General features: G+C 31.9%; 2 protein-coding genes and 1 pseudogene across 3 annotated transcripts in view; all 3 read left to right on the top strand.

The window, feature by feature from the left end:
• Positions 1-1196, top strand: part of LOC114389449 — a 43978-nt pseudogene extending 42782 nt beyond the window's left edge. Inside the window, exon 36 of the transcript XR_003661773.1 lies at positions 404-1196. The product of XR_003661773.1 is annotated as an uncharacterized LOC114389449 (transcript). The remainder of the gene's footprint in view (positions 1-403) is intronic.
• Positions 1197-1476: 280 nt separating this feature from the next.
• Positions 1477-2376, top strand: LOC114389450. The gene has a single exon (XM_028350132.1). The coding sequence runs from the start codon at positions 1653-1655 to the stop codon at positions 1974-1976; it is 324 nt and encodes a 107-aa protein (XP_028205933.1). The 5' UTR covers positions 1477-1652; the 3' UTR covers positions 1977-2376.
• A 14478-nt stretch (positions 2377-16854) lies between these two features.
• On the top strand, positions 16855-21782 carry LOC114390575 (wall-associated receptor kinase-like 14). The gene is made up of 4 exons (XM_028351355.1): positions 16855-17331; positions 17709-18499; positions 19815-19889; positions 20265-21782. The coding sequence occupies exons 2-4, from the start codon at positions 17716-17718 to the stop codon at positions 21554-21556; spliced, it is 2151 nt and encodes a 716-aa protein (XP_028207156.1). The 5' UTR covers positions 16855-17331; positions 17709-17715; the 3' UTR covers positions 21557-21782.
• Positions 21783-23884: the final 2102 nt, after the last annotated feature.

Below are 23884 nucleotides of genomic sequence, written 5' to 3'. Positions count from 1 at the left end.
ATCTTTTTCTTCTCTATTTGGTATTTCCATCTCCCTGCTTGTCATATTTTGTCACAGCAATAATTTCCCATGATTATAATGATGACTCATCTATCTTCTCTACTTTCATTTAAAGTATCCCCGTTTCTTTATATGAGAATTGCGGGTATATATATTTATGATATCGTGCTAAATATCTTTCCGAACTAATACTTCTCTGCATGCCTGGAATGCACTAGTTTAGTTGCCTCAAAGTGATTCTATATATGATTATCTTATATACTATTGTTAGTTAGTTTAACATTCAGAGCTTGACTTGTTTGGAAATCTGCATACTTCTTGATATAGAATCACTAATGGCCGTAAGTAGTTTTGCCAATTATATATGTGAAGTTATTGATTCGGGGATATATATTTGTGTCAGGAATGGAGAATAGGGCCAACAGTGTTGACATTGTGCGAACATCTTTTTGTTAGCTTTGCAATACGCATTCTGCGAAGGCAGGCTAATAAGTTTATGTTCAGCATAAAATGGGGAAAGAAGTCAGAGGATGTTGGCAATGATGCCGAAGTGCCAGAAAACTCTAGTCAAAAAGTGCAGAAAGTGAGCTTCATTCGAAAATGGGGAATCGGCAAATTTGTCTTGTCTGGCTTGTTGGCATATATTGATGGACGTCTATGCCGTGGCATTCCCAATCCTGTAGCACGGAGAGTAGTTAGTGGTTTTCTATTGAGTTATATTGACCAAAATGATGATGAATAACAAATTTTACTTCTTATGTTCGCAAAAGAAATAGAATGTGATGTCCCCTTGTGCCTTGACATGCCGAAAACAATCCCATCGTGTACATGAGAATATCGGTGACAAGCTTGCGTAACTTCACGTTCAAATTCAATACCTTTTAAATAGTATTAAGGGTCCTACTACCTCCAGTATTGACTTCACTGGTTTCTGATCGACCAATGCTGTTTAATCCTTCCCTCCTTTTGGTACTAACAATTTAATCATTTTTTTTACGTAACTGTGGTCAATATCTCACTTGTCCCCAGAACACAATTGAGATTGGTTCTCTAATACGAGTATCTTGGAGCAGTGGTAATTGATGCACCGGAGATCTTGATTATCTAAATAGTCACCCTATTTGAGAGGTGAGAATAATTTGCTGTAAAAATTATTTACTCGTCTTCCTCTGTTATATAAAATTCGATTTATTGCATACCGCCTTTAACTGTTTTAATAATTATAGCGTTATACTAGTACAGTACATTCTTTATGCTCCAAACCCAATGCATGTTATCGGTTTTGCAGTAAATGATGAACCGAAATATCTCTTCACCATAACTGGCCACGTAGGAAAAGCAAAAAATGTGGCATCATGTAAGATTGACACCACACTACTTAACAGAGGCAACTGAATGTTGATGGTGTGGTGTCAATCCTTTTGCCACGCGCTCTTTCTCTCTACCGCCATATTTTCGGCTATAACCCCTGTTTGAGTAAAACCACTGGCTGAAAAGAAACTGAAACCATTTCCCAGAAATAAACACGAGAAAAAAAATTTCACATAAAAAAGTTAGTAATATGTTTCCCTGAGTCACTATATATGTGAACCTCAATAATCAAGTATCCGCTCTTAAAGATTCAGATTCTCAATAGAGAGAAAGAGAGAGAAATGGCTTTCACGATTTCCAGATCTCAATCTGCTTTGACAGATAGAGAGAAGGAGAATCTTGACAACTTAGTTGACAAGGAGTGTGCAACCACAGAGGGTATGATATCGAGCCAGCTCAAGTTGAAGTCTTCTTTGTCATCCAAAGCGTCTTCTCATCAAAGCATGGACAAACATGCAATCCTTCGACGTATCAGGCAACGCAGGTTTAATAACAAAGCCAAAACCGCTCTGGAAGCTCTCATAGGCACCTCAGAAGCCAACAATACCGGCACTGCCCAAGAACAGAAGTGGCTTCAACTGGGTGACTCTTTCTCATCTCCTTAACTGGAAACACAATCTCCCCCCAGTTTGCAACCCATCTATAAATACCCTCTTTAGTTTCCTTCACCCAACAAAGTCATCTTTTCCATACGCTTGCATGGCTAGGAAAGGAAATCCAACCCGATCTTTATCGGCATGCTTAAGAAATCCCACTATGTATCTATTAACTGTAGTAGACCTTGTCGGTTTGCTACTTTAGGTGTGACCTTGTGAATACCACGTTCAATTGTTATATAAATATATTATATTATGATGTTATATATCTAATATGGAAAGTCTAAGCTTTGTTTTGCAAGTATATCATCACCCATCACTATCAGGTTGGCAATCCTTGGAAACCTTTGTTTGCTACTTGGATCGGTTTGATCCACAGACAATTAGTTTTTATTTTGTGTCACAAAAAGAAAAGAAAAATTGGCTTAAGATTCTTAAGCAGCATCCATGTCACTTGCAAAGAAATCTGAACGTCATATGCAGCTCTATTTTTTATTATTATTATTATTTTAGTTTCGGGAGGAAACTTTAGATAAAACTGTTAAAAGAATGGTATCAATGAGTGTTGTAAAAATCGACCCGATCTTATTGAAGCACTGGGTAGCCAGTCAGTAGTAGGTAAACCAGTTAATTCACTTTTTTCTTTTTACCGTTAAGTATAAAAGTTGTTAGAAGGCCATAAATAAATAGAAGATGTATAAAGTAGATAAATATTTTAAGAGTTATTTACTTTATACGCCTTCTATTTAATAGGAGGGGGAAGAAAGAAAAGTAGGGTACAAAAAGAAATAATCTTTGTCTTTGAGCTACAGTTTAGTTGATGATAGGTGTACCCAACAATTGAAATGTCCATGATCCGTAAGCCTTTTAAATTGATCCGTAAAAGACTTACGGATCATCTTTTACGGATCAAGTTGATCCGTAAAAGACTTTTACGGATTAACTTGATTGTCTTTTACGGATCAACTTGATTCGAATGCTTAATATCAACATACGGATCAACTTGATTCGTACGATTTACGGATCATTCTCACGTATACCCAACACAAATGCGAAGAAAGCGTAGGGGCATTTGACATTTTTAAAAAATGCTGGATGCACCAACAATAATATTGGGTGTACCTAACATCAGCCCTACTATTGGTGGTCTATTCCATAGCCTATGACCCAAATAAGGGTGTTGCTAGGTTTTTTTCACCCAACATTTTTTGTTAAAGCCAAAAATGTCCCTGACTCGATGTTTCTTTTCAAGTTACTTTTTTTGGCTAGTGGTGATCTATAAACAGATTTTTCACAAATGGATCAACTTGATCCCTATGAATTATACGGATGAAGTTAATCCGTAAGTATGAAGTCCGTATGTATAAAGCATAGGGATCAAGTTGATCCATATGGTTTATATGGATAAAGTTCATCAATATTGGTTTTTCTTTTAATTCCTTAAAGTTTTTATTTTTTTTAATTATTAGTATGTTAAATTACTCATTTGTGCATTAAAAAGATTACTATTACAAAATTTAATATATATTAAATTTTATAATAATAAATATTTTTTATTTATAAAAAATATACAGATTAAATAATTCGTATGAATTATATCAAAATTAATTGTCACAAAATTTATTATTTAAATTTACATACGCATTAAATATACATTAGAAATTTTAATGTTATGTATAACAACATTATTTATTTTATAATGTTATGCCTTATACGGACGGATGAAAGGGTAAAATTGAAAAAATATGAAATTGTTGGATGATTCTTCTTGAATTTGTTTTGCTAAAATAATCCTTCACATAAACTAATTTTTGAAACCTTGTTTTAGGAATACGCAAATGCGTTAGTTCCTTAAATATATTAAAAACATTCTTTCTTAAAATCAATTTCCAAATCATATATTAGATTTCAGAATATTATCTTATAAAAAAAATACATTTAAAAACTTAGTTTCAAAAACGATTTTTTTACCAAAAAATCAAAAGTTAGGGGTGAGATGAGATAAAAGAGAAGAGTGCAAATAGAATCATATGAGAATATGCCACTGTTTAAAGAGCAAAAAAGCAGGCCTTTCTGTTTGACAGCTCAAATGTCAATCAGACAAGAAAAGTGAACATATAGCCGAAAAAGAAGGGAAAGAAAATGTGAACTACGGTATACTTATATATATATATATATATATATATATATATATATATATATATATATATATATATATATATATATATATATATATAAATGCGTGTTAATATTCCAATTTTAAACAGTGGAAATTCAAGTAATATATTTACTTGCCTGAAAAAAAATAGTGCTGAATGTATACTAAATAAAACTAGTTAACTTCTTATTTATTGAATCTTTTTTATTTTTTAATTTTATTAAATTTTAACAATAATAGAGTATGTTAAATAAGTGTGTTAGAAAATATGTCATTAGCATTTTCGATGATAATAGTGTCATAAAGTTATTGATTTTTATAAAGTTATTTTAAGATAATTTTTATTTTTTCTTACACAATGATACAACGATACGAGAGAGACAAAGAGTAGTTGTTATTGTGTCTTAAAACTAGGTTATGTTTGATTGAAAAACTAACTTAAAGCTAAAAAAATTAGTCTAATAAATTATAAGGGTTGAAGTAGTTAAAAAATATAAAAAAATAAAAAATAATAAAATCATGATTTACTTAAAAAGGATAACTAGAAAATTAGATAAATATATTGAGAATAAAAAAGAAAAAAAATATAAAAAGTTATAAGTTAGAAGTTAACGTTTTAAAAAATATTACTTCAATTAGTGTTTCGAAAAAATGTTAGAAACTATTAAAAAAAGTTTGTTTACCGAACAGCCAAATAAATTTTTTAATTAGTAAAAAAATTAAAAATTAATTAAAATATGTTGTTGAATATAACTTTAGTAGTTAATGTTAACAAGCATTAATAATTTTAAATCAATTTTAGAGTAAATTAAAAAATGTATTATTAACACTCCTCCTCTTATATATAATTACATTCATTGACACAAATTAATCATATCTACACACATTATTAACTACTTTGTTGTCTTACGGCTGGATAAAAAAAAAAACCTCACGGTACGTTAATGGGTACTCCGGTGCTGTTTTATTATGTTTTTGGAAGAAAAAAAAATACAATTTTTAAAATAGCTACGTATTTACATATAAGTTGTGGAGGAATAATCTTATTGCACTCCAACGAAGTAGAATCAAGACCATAATATGAAAATATGCCAAAATAAAGTGTGTAAAAAGAATAAAAGAAAAAAAGGTGTAACTCCTTTGATCTTTTACAAGTGTGGACTACAAGTCGTTGTGGCCATTGAAAATATCTTCGGCTTACGAGACACGGTCCCTAACGCTCATTTTCTATGTTGAATCCTTGTTAATTTCTCTGCGTCTTATTAAATGTGTGATGATGTTATTCTACTACACTGTGGCAATCATAGTGATAGTGGTTTCAACCAAACCATTTTGAGGGCAATTGTACAGTGTGTATGTAATTATGTATGCATGCAAATAAATAAGTATATACACACACGTCATAAAGAAGATCCAATTGGAATAATCCAAATCCAAAGAAAAAGATAAGAAACAAGAGCCTAAAGTAATTGACCCGTCACAATTAGAAGGTTTCTTATGAATTGCCATGATAATATGATGGACTTGCAATGCATGAATACGCAGTGATTGTGGAATGGAGAGACACGCATCTGTCTATTCTAACAATGCCAAGAAGAAAAGGCAGAGAAAAACTAAGAAAAAGTGCACACAAAGCCAACGCAAGTAATTCAAGAGGGGCACATTGACATTGGACGTGGCGAACAATTTTTCTGAAGGGTACATTGGTTTTCTTCGCAAGACTGAGTAAAAGGTTGATTTTGGTTGGTGGGCCAATCAATGAAAAACAAGAAAATGACGTACAAATTGGATGTGAAGAGTGACGGCTTAAGGTGGATTCATAATGAACTTCCATTAGTTTATGATTCAATTGCTTTTTTCAGTTAAAATTTTAGAAAGTTAACTGAACTAATTGTATTGGTTACAACTTGATCAAGCAAATCATTGTTAATTTCAAAGATCTTAGTTCTCCCCCCATGGCCAGGTCTCTTATAAGTATTTGGGTCTCTTAATCAAGATTTGGAATTAAATCTCCAACTTAAATATGAAATTGCTTAGTAGAGATACTACTTTTTTAAAAAATTAAAAATTGACATAGTAAGGTTAGCTACTATTTCTACTAAAAATCCTTCTTATTGGTACTACCAAGGAAAATTTCTTGATAGGAACAGAGGATTAACTAATTACACTAACCTATATTTGATAATTCTTCTCTGGTTCTTATTTTCTTTCCATGGTATATTTATAGTGATCATACACAATTGATAAGGCTTGACACTTATGACCCATAACAGAAAAAGATAATGATAACAGAATTACAAATAACAGAATAGTGAAAACATGCTAATTTGTTATAATTGTGATAGTGCTGTCGAGCAAGGAATATGTTGGTGTCTTCTGCACCCTCTTGGGCCTATTTTCCCTTTGGATTGTATTGTTATCATTTCTCTTTTGCCCATTCATCAATCCCCACACCCCCATTTCCTTTCTCCTTAAATTCAAAACTGTCTCCGTCACCCAGTCTAGATCCAGAACACATGTGTTGCCACCCTCCCTCATGCCACCCCAGATCGTGCCTCCCTCCTCTACACCACCCATCCCCTCGCGCCACCCTTTCCCTTCGAGGCTTTGTGAGCATCATATCATCCACGCACTCCATCACTACAAGTGTGACTCCCCTTCACCATCATTTTTGCATTTTGTTGCAATTTTTTTTAGGGGTTTGGGATGGTGATCTAGTTTGGGAGGGGGCAGGAGGGGTTGCGGCAAGGAGGGGAGGAAAGGGTTGGGGGTTGGGGATGTTTTGGTTTGATAGAAGAGGGTTGCAAGGAAGGATTGGGGAGAGAACAATGAAAATATGATTTCGTTGTTATACAATATACAATAGAATCATATTTTTATTATTTTTTTCACCCCCAATTCATCAATGAAAACAAGATTTTGTTGTCTATATGGACGTGAAAAAATTACAACAAAATCATATTTTTATTATATTTTATTGTTTCTCACCCATTTAGGCAACCAAAATATATTTCTTTTTTGTTTCTATCTATGGAATCCTTTTGGAATATGTCTAAAAGGCACCCACATAAGTAGTGCCAATAGCAATACCTAGACTAGGTGGAAGAAAATTAGTTGAATACCAAGAAAAAAGTCCTATATACCTCTTGGATACACATACCAAAAAAATCTTAATAATTTATTCTTGTTTGAAAATAATTGATGTAATTTTTCTTAACTTACTTCAACCATAAACAGGTTTTTCTTTCAAATTGAAAGAAGGATGGATTTAAACCTTATATTCAACAAATAACAGAAAATAAATAATAAAAAACTTTTCTTTATAACCTCTGTTTTGTAACCTTTGACTTTTAAGTAAAATTCTAATACATTTTCATATGTTTTTGTGTTTTGTGTTAACTTTTTGTTTCTCTAAAAAAAATTGTATTATATTAGTATCAATCCTATATCTCTTTTTTACAAGTTTAATGTATGTTGTTGACCGACAACTAGACCACACGGTTAGATAAAACAAACTAACTTTTTTAATAACAAAATAAACAGAATTTAATTGTGATTTTTTTATGTTTATAATTATATTGAAAAACAATTACACAGTCAAATTAATAAAGTCTCAGAACTGGAAATCAAATTAAAATAATAAAAATATTTTTAACTATTAATATTAAAAAAATAAGCTAACATTAATTTATACAACACGTGTATAACTTCAGAAAAACAATTGAAGCCAGGCCAGACTCTTATATTCCTCCTGCTCTTGTCTGATAAATAATTAGTATTGCTGCGATTTTTCTCAACCTTTTAGAAAGGTTTTCCCTCCCCAATTGTGGTAGCAATCATTGATATTAATGCCTTGAGAACACAGCCAAGTTTGGTTAAGTGACATATTATATTTATGTTAGGTTACCTAAACATTGTTTGTTTCCTGTAATTATCCAAATCCAAATCAATACATATGTAGTACTACATAAATTGAATTGACTTGGGAACATAACATAGCATTTAGGTTCAACCAGAATGTGTTGGACTGGGAAGGGATACACTTTCATCATCACAATCCAAATTGCAACCCAACAACTTAATTTGGCAATGATAAAATACTTCTTTTTTTCTTTCTAAAAAGCAACCATAAAATACTGTGTGCCTTTAACTTGTCCACTTGAAGATGCATATGCTGTCCTACGCCTAGCCTTTCATAAATTTATATTATTGATATACTAAGTTTGTGACCTCACAGCACATATCCCACTCACTCCATCTTGTGTTTTCTAGTCAAACCATTTTATAATTTATTGGTTGACCATCACCATCACCAACATGTTCCTACTTTTTTTTTTGTTTTACTTTTTCAAATAAAAAATCATTATCATGAAATTTGGCGTCTGCTTCGGGGCGTTTTCCTCATACAGTACCTATTCTTCGTGTTAATCTTAAAAGAAGATCTTAGTCACTAATTTGGTGTATCAAATTATTGAAATAGTAGTTGAGTACTGTAGCTCGTCATGTTTTTTTATTTTCAACTTAAAAAAACAAGGAAAGATTTAGTATTTAACAAAAGTTTCTTATAGAGTTTATGATATAAGTATTTAATTTAGAAAGTTTATTTCCATAATTATACTTGTGATATGGAATTTATTGAAATAGATTAAAAATAATATATAAAATATTAGTCATTTTCATATGCGTAAAAATCTTCTTTTCAACTTCCAATTTAAGTGTGAATGATATAATAAGTTCACTAAGATTCTGTCAAAAAAAAAAAAAAAAAGTTCAACCAAGTTTCAAAAAATGTTATATACTACCAAAAGTTAAGTGTCGGGTTTTGGTGTAGACATTATTTAATGGAAAATAAATTGGTTCGTGAGCTTGTAATAACATAATTAATGCATATTAGGAACATATATCTCTAAATATGGAATTGACTGATAAAAAAAGATATAGAATCTTAATATATTACTATAGTGTTGGTATATTATACAATTAATATAAATAATTATATTATTGATATAAACACACAAATTAATATATATACTAACAATTTAATTTCTATAATTTTTTTATAAAACTGGAAATAGTTGTAATGCCTAACATCTGTTTTTTTTAGTAATGACAATTTTTTTTATAATATTCTATATAAACATTTCCAAACACTCTAATAACATCTCCGATGGAATGATTATTTGACTTGTTTAAGTATAAGTAATATTGCTTAACACTAGAGCAAGTGATATAATATTGTTTATATAAACATATTGCTTAACAAATTTATAACAAAAATAACATTTTTCAATGATTGTGGTATATGTGAAATTATGTTAATCACTCATTTTTAACAACTTTAACATTGGAGTAAATTTTCGTGTAGAATACTTAAATTTATGTAAAATTATAAGTCCACAAAATTAAAATAAACAACTCATCTAATCAATTATGCATTGTTAATGCTCCATTAATACTTTTTCTATATAAATTCTCAATTATTAATTTTATCTATTATGGTAAAGATTTACTCTCTTATTTAGTAGTGTATCATAATAATATTTTTAAAAATTAAACATTTTAAAATGAATTATAATTATTTTTTTAATAATATAGAATTAAATTGTAATATAAAATTATATGAAAATGAATTTTAACAGAAAACTAATTAAAATAAATATATAGAAAATAAAATAAAAACTTAAAATAAGCTTATGATATAAGCAAAATTTATTGAGCAACAATCACCATATAACCTGTTAAACTAAATGTTTAACGTTATTTTTGGTATATTATATTTTGTAGTTGTTTTGTTTCCCTATATTAAGTATTAAAATTTTTATTCTAGTATTTTATAGTTTCAAAATGTATCATTTTGGTCCTTTTTGTCAATTTTTTGATAAAAATGTTCATATTTTGTTAACTTTTAAATTTAAAATGGTTTAATATTATTTTTGTCGCATTATGTTTTTCAATTGTTTCGTTTTAGTAGATTATATTTTAATAGTTTCATTTTGATCCTTTATATTTTTAAAATATATCATTTTAGTCATTTTTCAATTTTTCGTTAGCAACCTAAGTGTCTGTTAGTGTTTTCAATTTTAAAATAATTAAGTTAATATAATGACCACTAAAAATCGACACTATCTTTTTTATTTAAAAAATAAAAAAATCACTAAGTAAATGAATAGAATATGAATTTGAAACCACAAATAACAACAACCTTCACTCACATAATATTATTATTATTATCTTCTTCTTATTTTTTTTTTCTTCTTCAAAGAACTCTTTCTCCTTTGGTCAATTCATCTCTTGTTGCTGACCCAAAAAGACCGATGTCTCATCCCTACTTTTATCTTTGTCACAACCTCTCTACACAACCCAAATTGCCACCTCACCTAATGACAACAATCATCTCATCATGGCGGCCACCGGTAGCATGACATGCATTAATAAAGATGATCCCATCGAGATTATGTGTTAACACCATTCAATCTATATGGTATTGTATTTTTTTACCTTTTTCAAGACTGAAAGTGGTTGGAGGAGATGTTAATTTTTTTTACCTGTTTATTTTTTAAAAAAATAAAATAAAAATAGTGGCGGCTTTTAATCATTCCTATGTAAAATTAATTATTTTAAAAGGTTTAATGTCACTTTTGGTCCATTATTTTTTGTAGTTGTTTTGCTTTGGTGCATTAAGTTTTAAAAGTTTCATTCTGGTCTTTTGTGTTTTCAAATTGCATTATTTTGATTTTTTTTAAAATTTAAAATTAATAGAATACTAATGTTTCTAACTGAAAATTGAAAAAAAAAGGACAAAAACGATATACATTTTGAAAACATAAAAGATCATAATAAAACTTTTAAAACTTAATGTACCAAAATAAAACAATTACATGATGGACCAAACTTAATGTTGATGATGATGATTAAAGCATCTTTAATGAGAATTCTTGAGTAAAATAATTTCTCTTCACCGATCTATCACTAGACATGTCCTAAGTTCTCGAGGCCAGGGGTTAGGTTTTAGAGGAAGAATTTTCAAGAACTGTTCTTTTTAAAAAAAATAATTTTTTTAATGTCTCTTTCCCTAATTGATTTCAAAGGGAAGCAAAGAGGCAACACAATTTGTTGGTCTGAGAGGTGATCATCGCTTTCAAGTGCTAATCTATGTCCTTTTTCTCAAGATCTTGACCATGGCTACCCTAACCTTGAGCACTGAAGATGTCACCCAGGTAGTAAAGATCTCGACCTTGAGCACTGAAGGAGTCCACTTCGGTGAAGACAACGGCGAGATCGGAGGAGGTGCGACCATGGTGGACAAGTGTGGGTCATGACTATGGGTCGTGAGGAGGAGCGACCATGGATGAGTGTGGGTTGTGAAGAAAAGCATCCAAGGAAAGGGAAGGGGAGCGGTGTGAGGAGAGAAAGAGAAGAGGTTCTCTGAGTTTTAGGATTTGAGATTGGGAGGAAAGGAAAGGGACTAGTAATTGGTTTCCTTTTTTTGTGCAAGTAACATCTTACCATTGCACATTGCCAATTAGGCATCAGGAATGACTGTATGCAATAACCAGCTGCAATTTGAAAGTTTGTTACAAAAATTATAATGTTGGCTATTGTAAAATTAGACCAATGTAGTTGTGATTTTTGTCAAGCAATCTTGTCTAATCAAATTTAAAAACTATAAAATTAGGTATTTTAAATTTTATAAATTCACCCATTGGTCATGATATATTTTACACCATTTTTTCATTCTCCTTCCTTTTTGAGTGTCATTCTCTCATTCTCAATCCAAATTTTCCAAACCTAGTTTTAGGTTAACTTTTTTTTATTGCCTAATGAACATGAATCAACAATATTGGCAAGCATATTTAATTATTTGCAAAATAACCCAATACCTTTGTCAATCGAAAATTCTTAAAATCCTCCTCATTTTTTTCCCATTGCAACCACCACCAATGAATTTCATGCAAAATAGTAAATCCATCTCAACCGAAAATTCTCAAAAGTTCTTAAACTTTTTCTTCAATTCCACCAAACACCTCCTGTGTGTTTTGTATGCCAGCCAATGCTTATAGTGGTACACAATCTCCTTCCATTGATGAAGTTGAAACATAATTTCACAATTTTCTACCAAAATTATGCTAGAAAGTATCACACTAGATGGAGGAGGAGAGAATTTGAAAAAGAAGAAAAGAAAGATATACTTTACAAATGATGAGGATACACATCTATGTTCTTCTTGGCTAAATGTCTCAACCAATCCAATTATCGATGATGGTCAAGCAAGAGATTTGGTTTTGGTTGAGAATCACAAAAGTTACAAACAATTATGAGGCAATCTACCAAAAAGAAGCTTGATTCAACTTAAACCTTGATGGCAAAAGATAAATCATGTTTTGCAAAAGTTCATAGGCCCCTTTTTTTTGTCTTAAACCTCATATTTATCATAGGAAAGAAACCTTGATTAATTCAAAATTCAGACGAGAAATAAGTAAAGTCTAACAAAAAATTATTTTCGTTAAGGATCAAATTCGGACATTATCTAAGTGATTCAACCTTAACTTTAACACATTAATCACTTGTGTCTAATCATTTGATTGATCATAGTTCTTTTTTTCTTCTATTTAATGAATCTCACATATTTAACTTAAAAAAAAAGAAAAGCAACATTGTCAATTTTAAATTTATAGTTGTATTGAAATAAGCATATTTTATTATTTTTTAATTATGAGCAAGTTTCATATTGAAGAAATTTGAATTAATATTAAATCTTTTTAATAATATAAAAATTATCAATTTAATTTTTTATATACACAAAAAATCTTTCCCTACAAATTTATCTGTTCATTGCATGTGTTCACGCTCTATGGTAAATCTCTCACACTAATTAATATATGTAGTTATGAACCAATCCCTCCTTATTACATTAAATCTTTCTGTGATTGTTTTATTTTCATACACATTAAAAAAAAAATCCCTCCTTAGTTGCAGTTTCCTTTAATAACCTTTTAAAGCTCCTTGTTGGCCACTACAATCAATTCAAAGATTTGATACAACTACTAGTGGAATTTAAAAGAGTATACGACAATTCCAATTTTTCATCCATGGCCCACAAGCTGTCACCATCTAAAAAGTGTTTGTGTCCCAACTTTTGTTTCCCTTACTTTTTTTTCTTCTTTAAACTTAAAAAAATTTCCAGTATCTTTACGCGGTTTATTCATTCATTTAATTGCAATTGGATGACTATTACACTGTACTTTTTTATTATTGTTATTATTATTATTATTTCCTCTTTGTTCTTGTTGTTAATCAATCACTACCGTGGTTATTGATTACCGAAATTTGGTCTCTTTGTCGTTGTCCACCGATGATGACAACTTTGGTTGCGTATTTATAATTTACTATCTTCTATTTTGCTTGCCACATTATATATTTTATTTATTTATTTATTTTATCTTTCTTATAAATTAATTGTAAAAATTATTATACATATACAAGTATCACTATCCCTTCTTTTATCACTTGTAGGTTAATGATGATCAATGGCTTTTAACTACTGAAATTTGACCCCTCCCACACACTACCGGATTATTCGTGTTATTCAAAAACTAGTTTTTTGTTCAAACAAACATAGACAGTCATCATTTTTTCATTGATACCATCCTTAAAAGTTAAAAACGTAATTTTGTATGGATCTAAGATATAATATACTAAAAAATTAAAAATTAATTTCTCAAAATATTAAAATTTTATTTTAATGTGTCAAATATAATTTTAAATTTAAAGAGAATTATTTATATAAACAACTATTTGATGTTGCTCATGATTTATATGAAGTATAATCAAAGCCGTGCACAAGACACGGCCAGTTAGGCCACACAAATTAGGTCTCATATTTTTTTAACCTTTTATATATATATATATATATATATATATATATATATATATATATATATATATATATATATATATATATATATATAATAGATGATGACAATTGGCTTGATAAGGAGTTTCAATAATTAAGGCCTAACGAGGCTACAGTGTCGTTTGGGTATGGTAAGTGGGAGTTATGTTTTCAACTTACAAGGTCTAGCTTTTAGGTTTTATTGTTGTTGCATTTTTTATTATTAAAATATTATTGCCTTTATTATTTAAAGGTTACAGTGCCGCGTTTAATTTAATCATCTCAAAATTCCAAAACTTAACCATTATTTTATTATTTATATATATTCTAAAATTTTCTTATTATCACTTAAATTTTTTTGAGTTCTCTTATTTTATCTCTTTTTTTCTTCTCATTTGAATATTATTTTGAAGACTTGAAGTGAATTTTCAAAGGTTATATCAAATCATTATAGACTTGCAAGAGATAATATGGACATGCAATTGTTTTCATTTTTCGGGTTCTATCATTTCATTATTTTTTATTTACTTTGAAAAATTATTTTATATTTCTTGATTGTTGTTTCTTTTTTTTCTTGTACTTTTAGTAATAGAAAATGTGAAATATAAAAGTATGAATTTGGTTTATAGTTTTTTAAAGAAAAAATTGAAAAATTAATTCAATTTTAATGCAGCACGTGCTCTTAAAAAATTGTTATCATTCATAAAACACATTTATTTTCTGAGTCTTTTTTAAAAAAATTACCTAAGACTCCAAAATTCCTATATGCAATCTTGAGTATATGAGAGAATAAGAGAGAGAATTTGATATACTAAAGAGAGATGGAGGATATTTGTGAATTAAGCAGTTGTTAATAGAAACTCTCACTAGAGAGAAAGTTGGTTGAATTAGTACAATTAAATGACATAAAATAAATTGCTTATACAATTAGCATTGGAAAGACTCTTAGTGAATTTAGAAGGAGCTCAACACAAGTTTTAAAATCACACACTATAGGATTACATCCTCATACCATTTTTTCTTTTGTAACAATGTTATTGATGTGAAACATTTCCTTTATCAATGATTAATTTCTGTTAGAGATGCTTATCCAAATAGTGTCAAACATTATTACTTTATTTGATACAATGAAAATGATAGACACATTGAGAGGAGAGAAAAGAAATAAAGCTAAAATTTGAAATTGAGCTCATTTAATGATTAAGAAACATATCAAAAGAAACTTAAAGTTGGTAGGCTTCACATAAAAAAAAATTCATGCTAAGAAGGGAAAAATGGGGATAAGATTCCGAGACATGAGAAGAGAGAATAGATTATCAAGTGAATGCTAGACAAGTTGAGAGGAGAGAAAATAAATAAAGAAATAATTTGTAATTAAGCTCATTTAATGAGTAGGAAATGTCTTGAAAAAACTTAAAGTATGTAAGTCTCACATCAAAACTTTTTCATGCTGAGAAGGAGAAAATGGGGGCAAAATTATGATACTTAAGGAGAGAGAATACGTTATCAAATGAATGTTAAGCAATTTGAGAGGAGAGAAGAATAAAAAAATTGAAATTGAGCTCATTTAATGAGTATGAAATGTTTCAAAAGAATTTGTTTATAGGTTCCACATCAAAACATTTTCACGCCTAGAAGGAAAAGAAACGGGATGAAACTCTAAGACTATAGGAGAGAGAATAAGACCTACTAAGAGAGAATAGGTTATCAAGTGAATGTTAAACAAGTTGAGAGGAGAGAAAAAAAAAATAAAGAAAAAATTTAAAATTGAGCTTATTCAATAAATAGAAAACGTCTCGAAAAAACTTAAAATTGGTAAATTTCACATCGAAACTTTTCATGCCAAAAAGGAAAAAATATGATGAAATTCTGATACAAGAAGAAGAAGAGATTATAAAATAAATGCTCAAATCAACTCTTTCATTTCATTATTCCTTTCGGTCCTAAGACGAGTCTTTGTCTCTCAACCACTACAGAACTATAGATTTATTCCCACCTTCGTTGGATTTGCGTCGATCAAAGGCACACGTAAGTATGCACGGAATCGATTTTTAGATGCTATAGAGATTACATGTTGCCTTTTTATGCTTGATTGTTGATTATCTTTGATGCCAAGTTAATGGTTTAAAGCTTCAATTAGTTTGTGTAAAAAATTGTTTTTTTAGGTCGTGGAGAGTCTTGATCTAAACTTTTACAAGAAAAATGCTTGTTTGGATGAAAATTCCTGTGAGTTGAATGTCCTTTCAAATAAAATATATTTTCGTCACTTTTGTCTCAAACATACTTTTAGGTGCCTTTAAACCCTCGCTTAAACATTTTAATAATCAATTGTGAGATATTACGGTCAATTCTTTTCCCTATTTGTCTTGATTTATCTCATGCATTCAACATAATTGAGTGTGGTTCAACTGAAATCAAGTATTCTCAGTTTACATAATTTTCTTCCATAATTAAGAATCAATTTTTATGATTGGACAATCAATTTATTTGTTAGGATAGTTTAGTCTTATAATCTATAATTTTTTTTTTTTGAAAAAATGTAAATTATATTAAACCCAAAATGATACAACATATCCCGCAATCAGAGAAAATCAAAAGTTTTCCTAATACAATAATACCTATGTGAAGATGTTAAAACAAATACAATGCGCTTGTCTATACATAATAAACTTAATCTTGTAAATAACCTTTATTACAGAAAATTCATTATTTTTTTTTCTTTCTTCTTTGTTTTCGTTGCAAATCAAACAAGATGGAAAGAATTCTATTTATTCCTTCCAATTCACTCCAATTTCTTTCAAATCAAATAATCCAAAAATCCTTTCTATTCTATCCATCCTGTTGCCCCAAACACAGCGGCACAGAGGCAATTTATCGTGAAGAGCAGGGGCTTTTCTGTGCCGAAGAAAATTCAACAAAGGCCATATTCGTCATTCAGCAAAAAAGAACCGTAAAATGAGGACATGTATTTTACTTTACGTTACGGTTCCATAACAAGTCTGTGATCTTAGCCGCCACAGAACAATTACAAGCGTGTCTCTGTGAACCATAAGAACCTTCTCAGAAAATCTCCCTCATTGATTCATAACCAAACGCTCCCTGTCTTTTATACCATGCTTTTCTTTCATTCCATAGTTTTCTTCTTTACAAACAACATCCATAGACAACTCTGTTTTATTTCTTATAGTACATGACATTTCATTGATGTTGAAGCTCGATCTTCGAGTTGTTTGGTTTGGTGAGTAACTCCTGCCACTGCCACACCCATTAATTCTCCAAACGTTACCCAGCCCTGAAGCTAAAGCTATCACCAGGTAGTAGTAGTAGTAGTAGTATATGCATATTCATGCATATCAACATCACTCTTTCAATTTTCTTCTCTCTTATTTTCCATTGAAAACCTTTATTTATTTCCTGCAAGCATTTATTGAGATAGATGGCTCCCCAACCGCCTCGTTCACAAGACTTAATTTCCATTTAGTCCACAAAGTCAACCACATACTTATACACTTTTTTTCCAATTTCACCAGAAAAAAAGATAGATACTTCATGGTACTACTAACTTTATGAAGATATAAGATTGGTTGGGTAGTTATGAAAAAAAGAGAACGAGAAGACCAGTTTGATCCCTCATGATGACAACAAACTAACCAAAAAAAAAGTACTAACTGTATCTCTTTATTTTCCGCAGAAGGGTGATGATTACAATTTATAACACTGTTCCCTCAAATCTCCAGAAAATGTTTCACTACAACACAAAGTTCGCTATGGTCCTCACTTTCTTTATCTTCATGTTCTGTTTTTTCTGTTCAACGAGCGCCAGAAGTAACAACAATTGCGAGCGTAGCTGTGGAGAACATTCCCTGCAATACCCTTTTGGCTTCTCTTCTGATTGCGAAGTGAAACTAAATTGCAGCAAAGAGAACAAAGCTGAAATTGGCGAGTTAGAGGTTCAGAGCGTGACCTCTGATGGCATCTTCGTTAGTCTTCCGGTGCAGTGCAACCGCAGCGTGAGTTTCATTGACCCTCTCTTCAGAGACAACTTTGCTCCCACGTGGAACAACACCTTTCTTGTGCAGAGCTGCAAGCCCAAGCTCGATGGCTGTGTTATCCCCACATCGAGTTTCGCTGGCGGCCGCAAAGATGTGGAGGGGTGTGAAGATCTTAGTTGCTTCACGCAGTTGCAGAAGAGTAAGAGTAATGGCTCGAGGGAAGATGATGTTCTCACGCACAGTGATTGGGAGCGAGTTGGGTGTAGATTCTTGTTCTCTGCTCTTGCTTTTGATAGGAGTAAAGTGAAGGAGCTCTCGCTCCAATTTCAGATGGTTGAATTGGGGTGGTGGCTTCAAGGAAACTGTAGTTGCTCCAACAATGCGTCCTGCACGGAGGTGAATACTGATGGTGGAAAACGAGGCTTCCGGTGCCGCTGCGATGAAGGTTTCATCGGAGACGGATTCAGAGCCGGCGATGGTTGCCGGAGAGGTTAGTTTGTCTTTTCACATTGTCATTTGTGATAAAATTTGCAAATTTTTATAATAATTATTTTAAAAGTTATATTAAGAAAAATGTCTGATTGGTTAATAGTGCAGAAATTGATTGTAGATGTATTTAACTTTATCCTGGTTATGGGAATAATTGTAATAAGGTAAATGGTGAATAATGTCTAAATTATTGTTTAAGAAAGGAAGTCTATGTATTGTTTACTTTTTATTAAGTAATTATTGTGAAAATGATTATTATTATTATTATTATTATTATTATTATTATTATTATTATTATTATTATTATTATGGACGGTGATTATGATTGTTGAATGATGACCAAGTGGTGTTTGACATCTGGTTGCGGCTTTATGCTTAGGGGAACCAGGTTGTTTGAGTATATATCATACTAATGTGGGGATTGTGCATCGGGAATTTTGGGTTGAGTTTTTTAAGTGGGGGAATCTTTTAAAGATAATGGTGTGCTTTTACCAAGTCCATAATGGCGAGATTTGATTTGTTAGGAGTGTGAATGGTGTGTCGATTTAAGCATAAGGTTCACTATTTTGATTCTTGTGGGCCAAATCTAATATTGATCATGATGTTCTTGATTCTCTGGAGAGTGGGGTAATTGGTTATTGAGAAAGTTTTGAAGTTAATGGGTGATTGGTCACCCTTAATTTCGCAGAGAATATGGAAAAATTGGAACTTTTCAATGCTTGGCTTGATATGTTCTTGTTTTGAATAAGGGTAACTTGACAAATAAAGAATCCTTCAAAAGTCAACATTTTCTGGTGGTACCTTTGGGTTTATGGATCAATATAGGCAAATCCCATGTCTGGTAGGATGGATTTGAATTTTTTTATTCTATATTATAAGTGGTCAATGGGGAGAGATTAGTGGTAAATTATCATGTGGAGAATTAGGAAATGAACCTAATATCAAGTTGTAACTTCTAAGTTAAGGACATCACCAACCGACACATGTTGCTTATCATTTTATGTTTTGCAGACACTAGAAATTGAGTGTGATACGAGTCCTCGGAAAACTAAAACTAAGTAAACATCTACTTTGACTCAATCAATAAGGAACATTATTGAACTCACCGACTTTGTTGTTCAGACCAGAGTAATGCCATAATGTTTTAGTTTAGGTGTAAGTTTTGGTGTCTGGAATAAAATCATGTGTAAAAATATCAGCTGCATCGTGTAATAACTGTAGTACTAACTATTTGATTTCCTTGGAGAAGTAAGCTTCTATGTATTTAATATTGTCATTTTCCTAATCCCTTTTTTTCGTTTTTGCCTTCTCATCAGTTTCTGAATGCAAAGCTTCAACACTGTGGTCTGGCGGATGTAGGAAAGCAGTCAAAATTGGTGTCCTTGTTGGAGGTAAACCCCTACCAACTTCTGCTAATATATTGTATATAGCATAGTTCATAGACTTCTTATTCAATGATTACCTGATAAATGGATTTTATACAGAAATCATTATCCCCTCAAAGTTTCTTGTTAATTAGTGTACTGGTAGATTTATTAAAAGATAATACTAAAATAAACAACAGTTGGAGAAAACTGAATGAAAAGTAAATCACTAATTTCAATTTATAAGACTAAGTACAAGTAGTTTTTGTGTTTTTCTTGATTCAATTACTTATCTGCTCCCATTATCCGGATACATAATTGATTCAGTTATACTCTTCTTCTTCATTGTTCATGAAAAAATGTCAAGTAGAATTTGAACAAATGCTGCATAATTGTTTGCAGGGATCATATTTGGAGGTATCCTTGTGGCTGCTCTGTTTCTTGTATGTTACTTTAATAGGCGTCAGTCCTCTTGGCTGAGAAAACAAGTGACAGTAAAGCGCCTATTACGCGAAGCTGCAGGAGACTCCACTGTTCCTCTATATCCCTACAAAGAAATAGAGAGAGCCACCAGTTTTTTCTCTGAAAAACATAGGCTGGGAACTGGGGCTTTTGGCACAGTTTATGCTGGACACCTTCACAATGATGAGTGTGTTGCTATAAAAAAGATTAAGTATAGAGACACCAACAGTGTTGACCAAGTTATGAATGAGATCAAGCTCCTTTCTTCGGTGAGTCACCCGAATTTAGTGCGCCTCTTAGGTTGCTGCATAGAAGGGGGAGAGCAGATACTTGTTTATGAGTACATGCCAAATGGAACACTATCTCAACATTTGCAAAGAGAGAGGGGTGGAGTACTTCCATGGACAATAAGACTCACCATTGCTACTGAAACCGCTAATGCTATAGCATATCTCCATTCCGCAAATGATCATCCAATTTATCATAGAGACATAAAATCCAGCAACATACTCTTGGATTATAATTTTCAATCAAAAGTGGCAGATTTTGGGCTTTCTAGGCTTGGCATGTCAGAAACATCACATATTTCGACCGCCCCACAAGGGACCCCGGGCTATGTTGATCCTCAATACCACCAGAACTTCCACCTTTCTGATAAAAGTGACGTCTACAGTTTTGGAGTGGTTTTGGTAGAGATAATAACAGCCATGAAAGTGGTTGATTTCGCACGGCCTCAGAGTGAAATCAACTTGGCTGCACTTGCTGTTGATAGGATCAAGAAGGGTTGCATAGATGACATCATAGATCCCTTCCTTGAGCCACATAGGGATGCTTGGACGCTCTATTCTATTAACAAGGTGGCTGAGCTTGCATTTAGATGCCTTGCTTTTCATAGTGACATGAGGCCTACCATGATTGAAGTGGCTGAGGAGCTAGATCTTATCAGGCGCAGTGGGTGGGCGACCATGGAGGAAACCATATGCATGGCTTCTTCGGTTGGGTCCGTGTGTTCATCGCCTCGAAATGGAAGTGTTAATTCACTTAGAGGTGTTAGTTTTGAGAGAGCTGCAGGACTTGGGAGTGAGACATTGATTGTTCCCCACAAGACTGATGTTTTTTTGCAATCAATTGAGGAGGTGAAGGACAGCTCTCCTGTGTCTGTGCATGATAGTTGGTTAAGTGGAACTAGCTCACCTTCAACAAATAGCTTGTTAGGACATGTAGTTCAGTGACATATATACTTATTTTGGGTGGAACACCTATTATTTGAATGGCAAAGGTCATTAATGTTTTCCTTTTCTCTTTTGTAGTTGTAGGATATAACCATTTTGGTGTATGATTGGCACCAGGATTCTGCTTTCGTTTTTCTCTCTGAATCGTACTAACTCATCCAAGGCAGTTAATTATGTTTGACCAATCCTAAGTAATTAATAAACAGAATTCACTATTCTTTGTTCATACAGAAAGTGATATATGAAGAGCTACCATGTACAATTGTTGCTGGAAATAACCAACGCCTGAGCCTATAGCTATCTTGTTTGTATTTGTTTAGTTAGGGTATGTTTTGAAACGCATTGAAATCCCGTTGAACGGAGAAATCACATGTCCAAATGCATAAAACCAAAAGCTACGTGAGGGTGGCTTTTTTTTTTTTTTTAGCACTAGTTGTGTTCTCCTCAACTCGTACGCAAACACACACTTGGTGATGGAAGGTTGCTAGGTGAATATACTACCAGGGCACACCTATTAGTTGAAACATGCAACATGACAATGCTATTTGCTATCGGTGCTTCAATTGTAGAAGTTAACTTAGCCAATGAGCTAATAAGTGATATTACAACAATCATTGTTTTCGTTTCTGTGTTTGATGTCATGGTTCCGATTCCTACCATGCCCTTTTAGGCTTTTACTCCTCTAACCCCGTTTCTGTGTAAGCCAGAGAATTTAGTCAAGGGAAAGGCTCAAATTTAGCAACTCAAACTAATAAAAAAAAGTATTTTGATCAATTTTAGCAATCTATCCCGTCACTGATCAAAATATACATCAATAAATGCACACCAATTTAGTTCTTTCGCGATCAAAATTTACTGCTAAATTGTTGCAAATTGGATAAATTAGAAGCTAATATTGGATTTTTTCAACAAGAAATGATGTGTTCCAAGTTCCAACAACTCTACCTTCCCTCTAGTGGTGATATCTGTAGGCCTAACTTTGCATTCACTGGTTGTATCAGCCTATCAGGATTTAATGACAATTTGACAGATGCTTGTGTAATGCGGTTTATTCATTCAACTTCAGACTACCATTAGAACCTAAAGGCAACCTTCAAGGTTTTTCTTATTGTTTTTTGTAGTCCCTTATTCAAAGCACCCATAATTTGGGTGGAAACTATAGAAAGAAAGAAAAAAATGTTGAAGTTTTGTGTAAGAGGGGGCTGGGAATGAATATGAAGGTGAGTTAACTTAGCCAATTTTGCTATGAAATTAGGCGTGTAGGATTTGTAGCATTCAGTTGTAGGAAAAATAAAATTGATAGTAATACAACTCCATCAAGAGTTTCACTAGTCCAATAAAAAATATTGCTCAGGTGCTGCCATTCAAGAAATAGTATCAAGTTCATGCAATCAGCCAGGGAAACTAATATATATTTCGACAAAGGTCCTAGTTGTAGCACACTATTAGCATGTCTGGGGGTAGCAGCCAGATGAACCAAACTCAATTATGGAATCATGGTGAATGTGAAGCAACATATAGTTACTTTGCAAAAATCATGGTGACACGTGGTTTTGAGGTAACCACCAAGATTTTAAAACATGCTCTACTTTTACTTTACCCCTTTTCAACAAGAAAACTGAACGATCTTTTGCTGACAAGAGTGTTATTTTGCTACCAAAAGAGTTCGCTGAAATTAAATTCACCTGCCAGGTATTTGAAAGGTACCAAATAAAATTGGAAGTAGGAAAATGAAGTATCAGACATCCTCCATTCTATCCAGTTGTAATTCAAATTTCTCCATTTTCAACCGATTTTAATAAGCATTTGAATAACGCTGCTTCCGCTATCTGAGTTTTCCGTAACATCATCAATGTTGAATTGACAAATAACATGAACGACAGGTGGCTGTTAGATTAATGTGAAAACATAGTGCATGTTTGAATTAAAGTTTGTAGAGCTTAAAAGTACTTTTACTTTCAAAACAACAACTCTTTCCTTCTCATTTTATACATTGAAACGTGCAATTTTGCCTTAAAATTTCCAAACACTATTATAACTTTAAATCAAACATACCCTATAAAATTTTGTGTTGCACCAAGGAACATTACAAGAATTGAACCTAAAGATAGTGGCTCATAGAAGAGTGTCCAAGTAAAAGGAAGATAGAACCTAATAAAGTTGTAGAAGACACGCATTAGGTTCAACTCATCAAGCATAATTTCATTACGGTTTCTTAGTTGTGAGTTGTTTCCATCTACCAAACACGCGCTTTCTGATTGGGCACAAGGGGAAGAGGATAAAAAGTGTTCATGTTTACTCATGGTTATCCACATTGAACATAACAAA

This window comes from Glycine soja, chromosome 16 (assembly GCF_004193775.1).
Source record: "Glycine soja cultivar W05 chromosome 16, ASM419377v2, whole genome shotgun sequence".
Taxonomy (NCBI): Eukaryota; Viridiplantae; Streptophyta; class Magnoliopsida; order Fabales; family Fabaceae; genus Glycine; species Glycine soja.
The sequence above is the reverse complement of the archived record's forward strand: the minus strand, read 5'-3'. Positions and strand labels throughout refer to the sequence as shown.

What these genes read in the sequence shown, in the direction of transcription:
- LOC114389450 (XM_028350132.1), top strand. Translation starts at nt 1,653, where the DNA reads ATGGCTTTCACGATTTCCAGATCTCAATCTGCTTTGACAGATAGAGAG.
- LOC114390575 (XM_028351355.1), top strand. Translation starts at nt 17,716, where the DNA reads ATGATTACAATTTATAACACTGTTCCCTCAAATCTCCAGAAAATGTTT. An exon ending in CGGCGATGGTTGCCGGAGAG is followed by an intron (nt 18,500 to 19,814) that starts GTTAGTTTGTCT and finishes CCTTCTCATCAG; the next exon opens with TTTCTGAATGCAAAGCTTCA. An exon ending in AATTGGTGTCCTTGTTGGAG is followed by an intron (nt 19,890 to 20,264) that starts GTAAACCCCTAC and finishes AATTGTTTGCAG; the next exon opens with GGATCATATTTGGAGGTATC.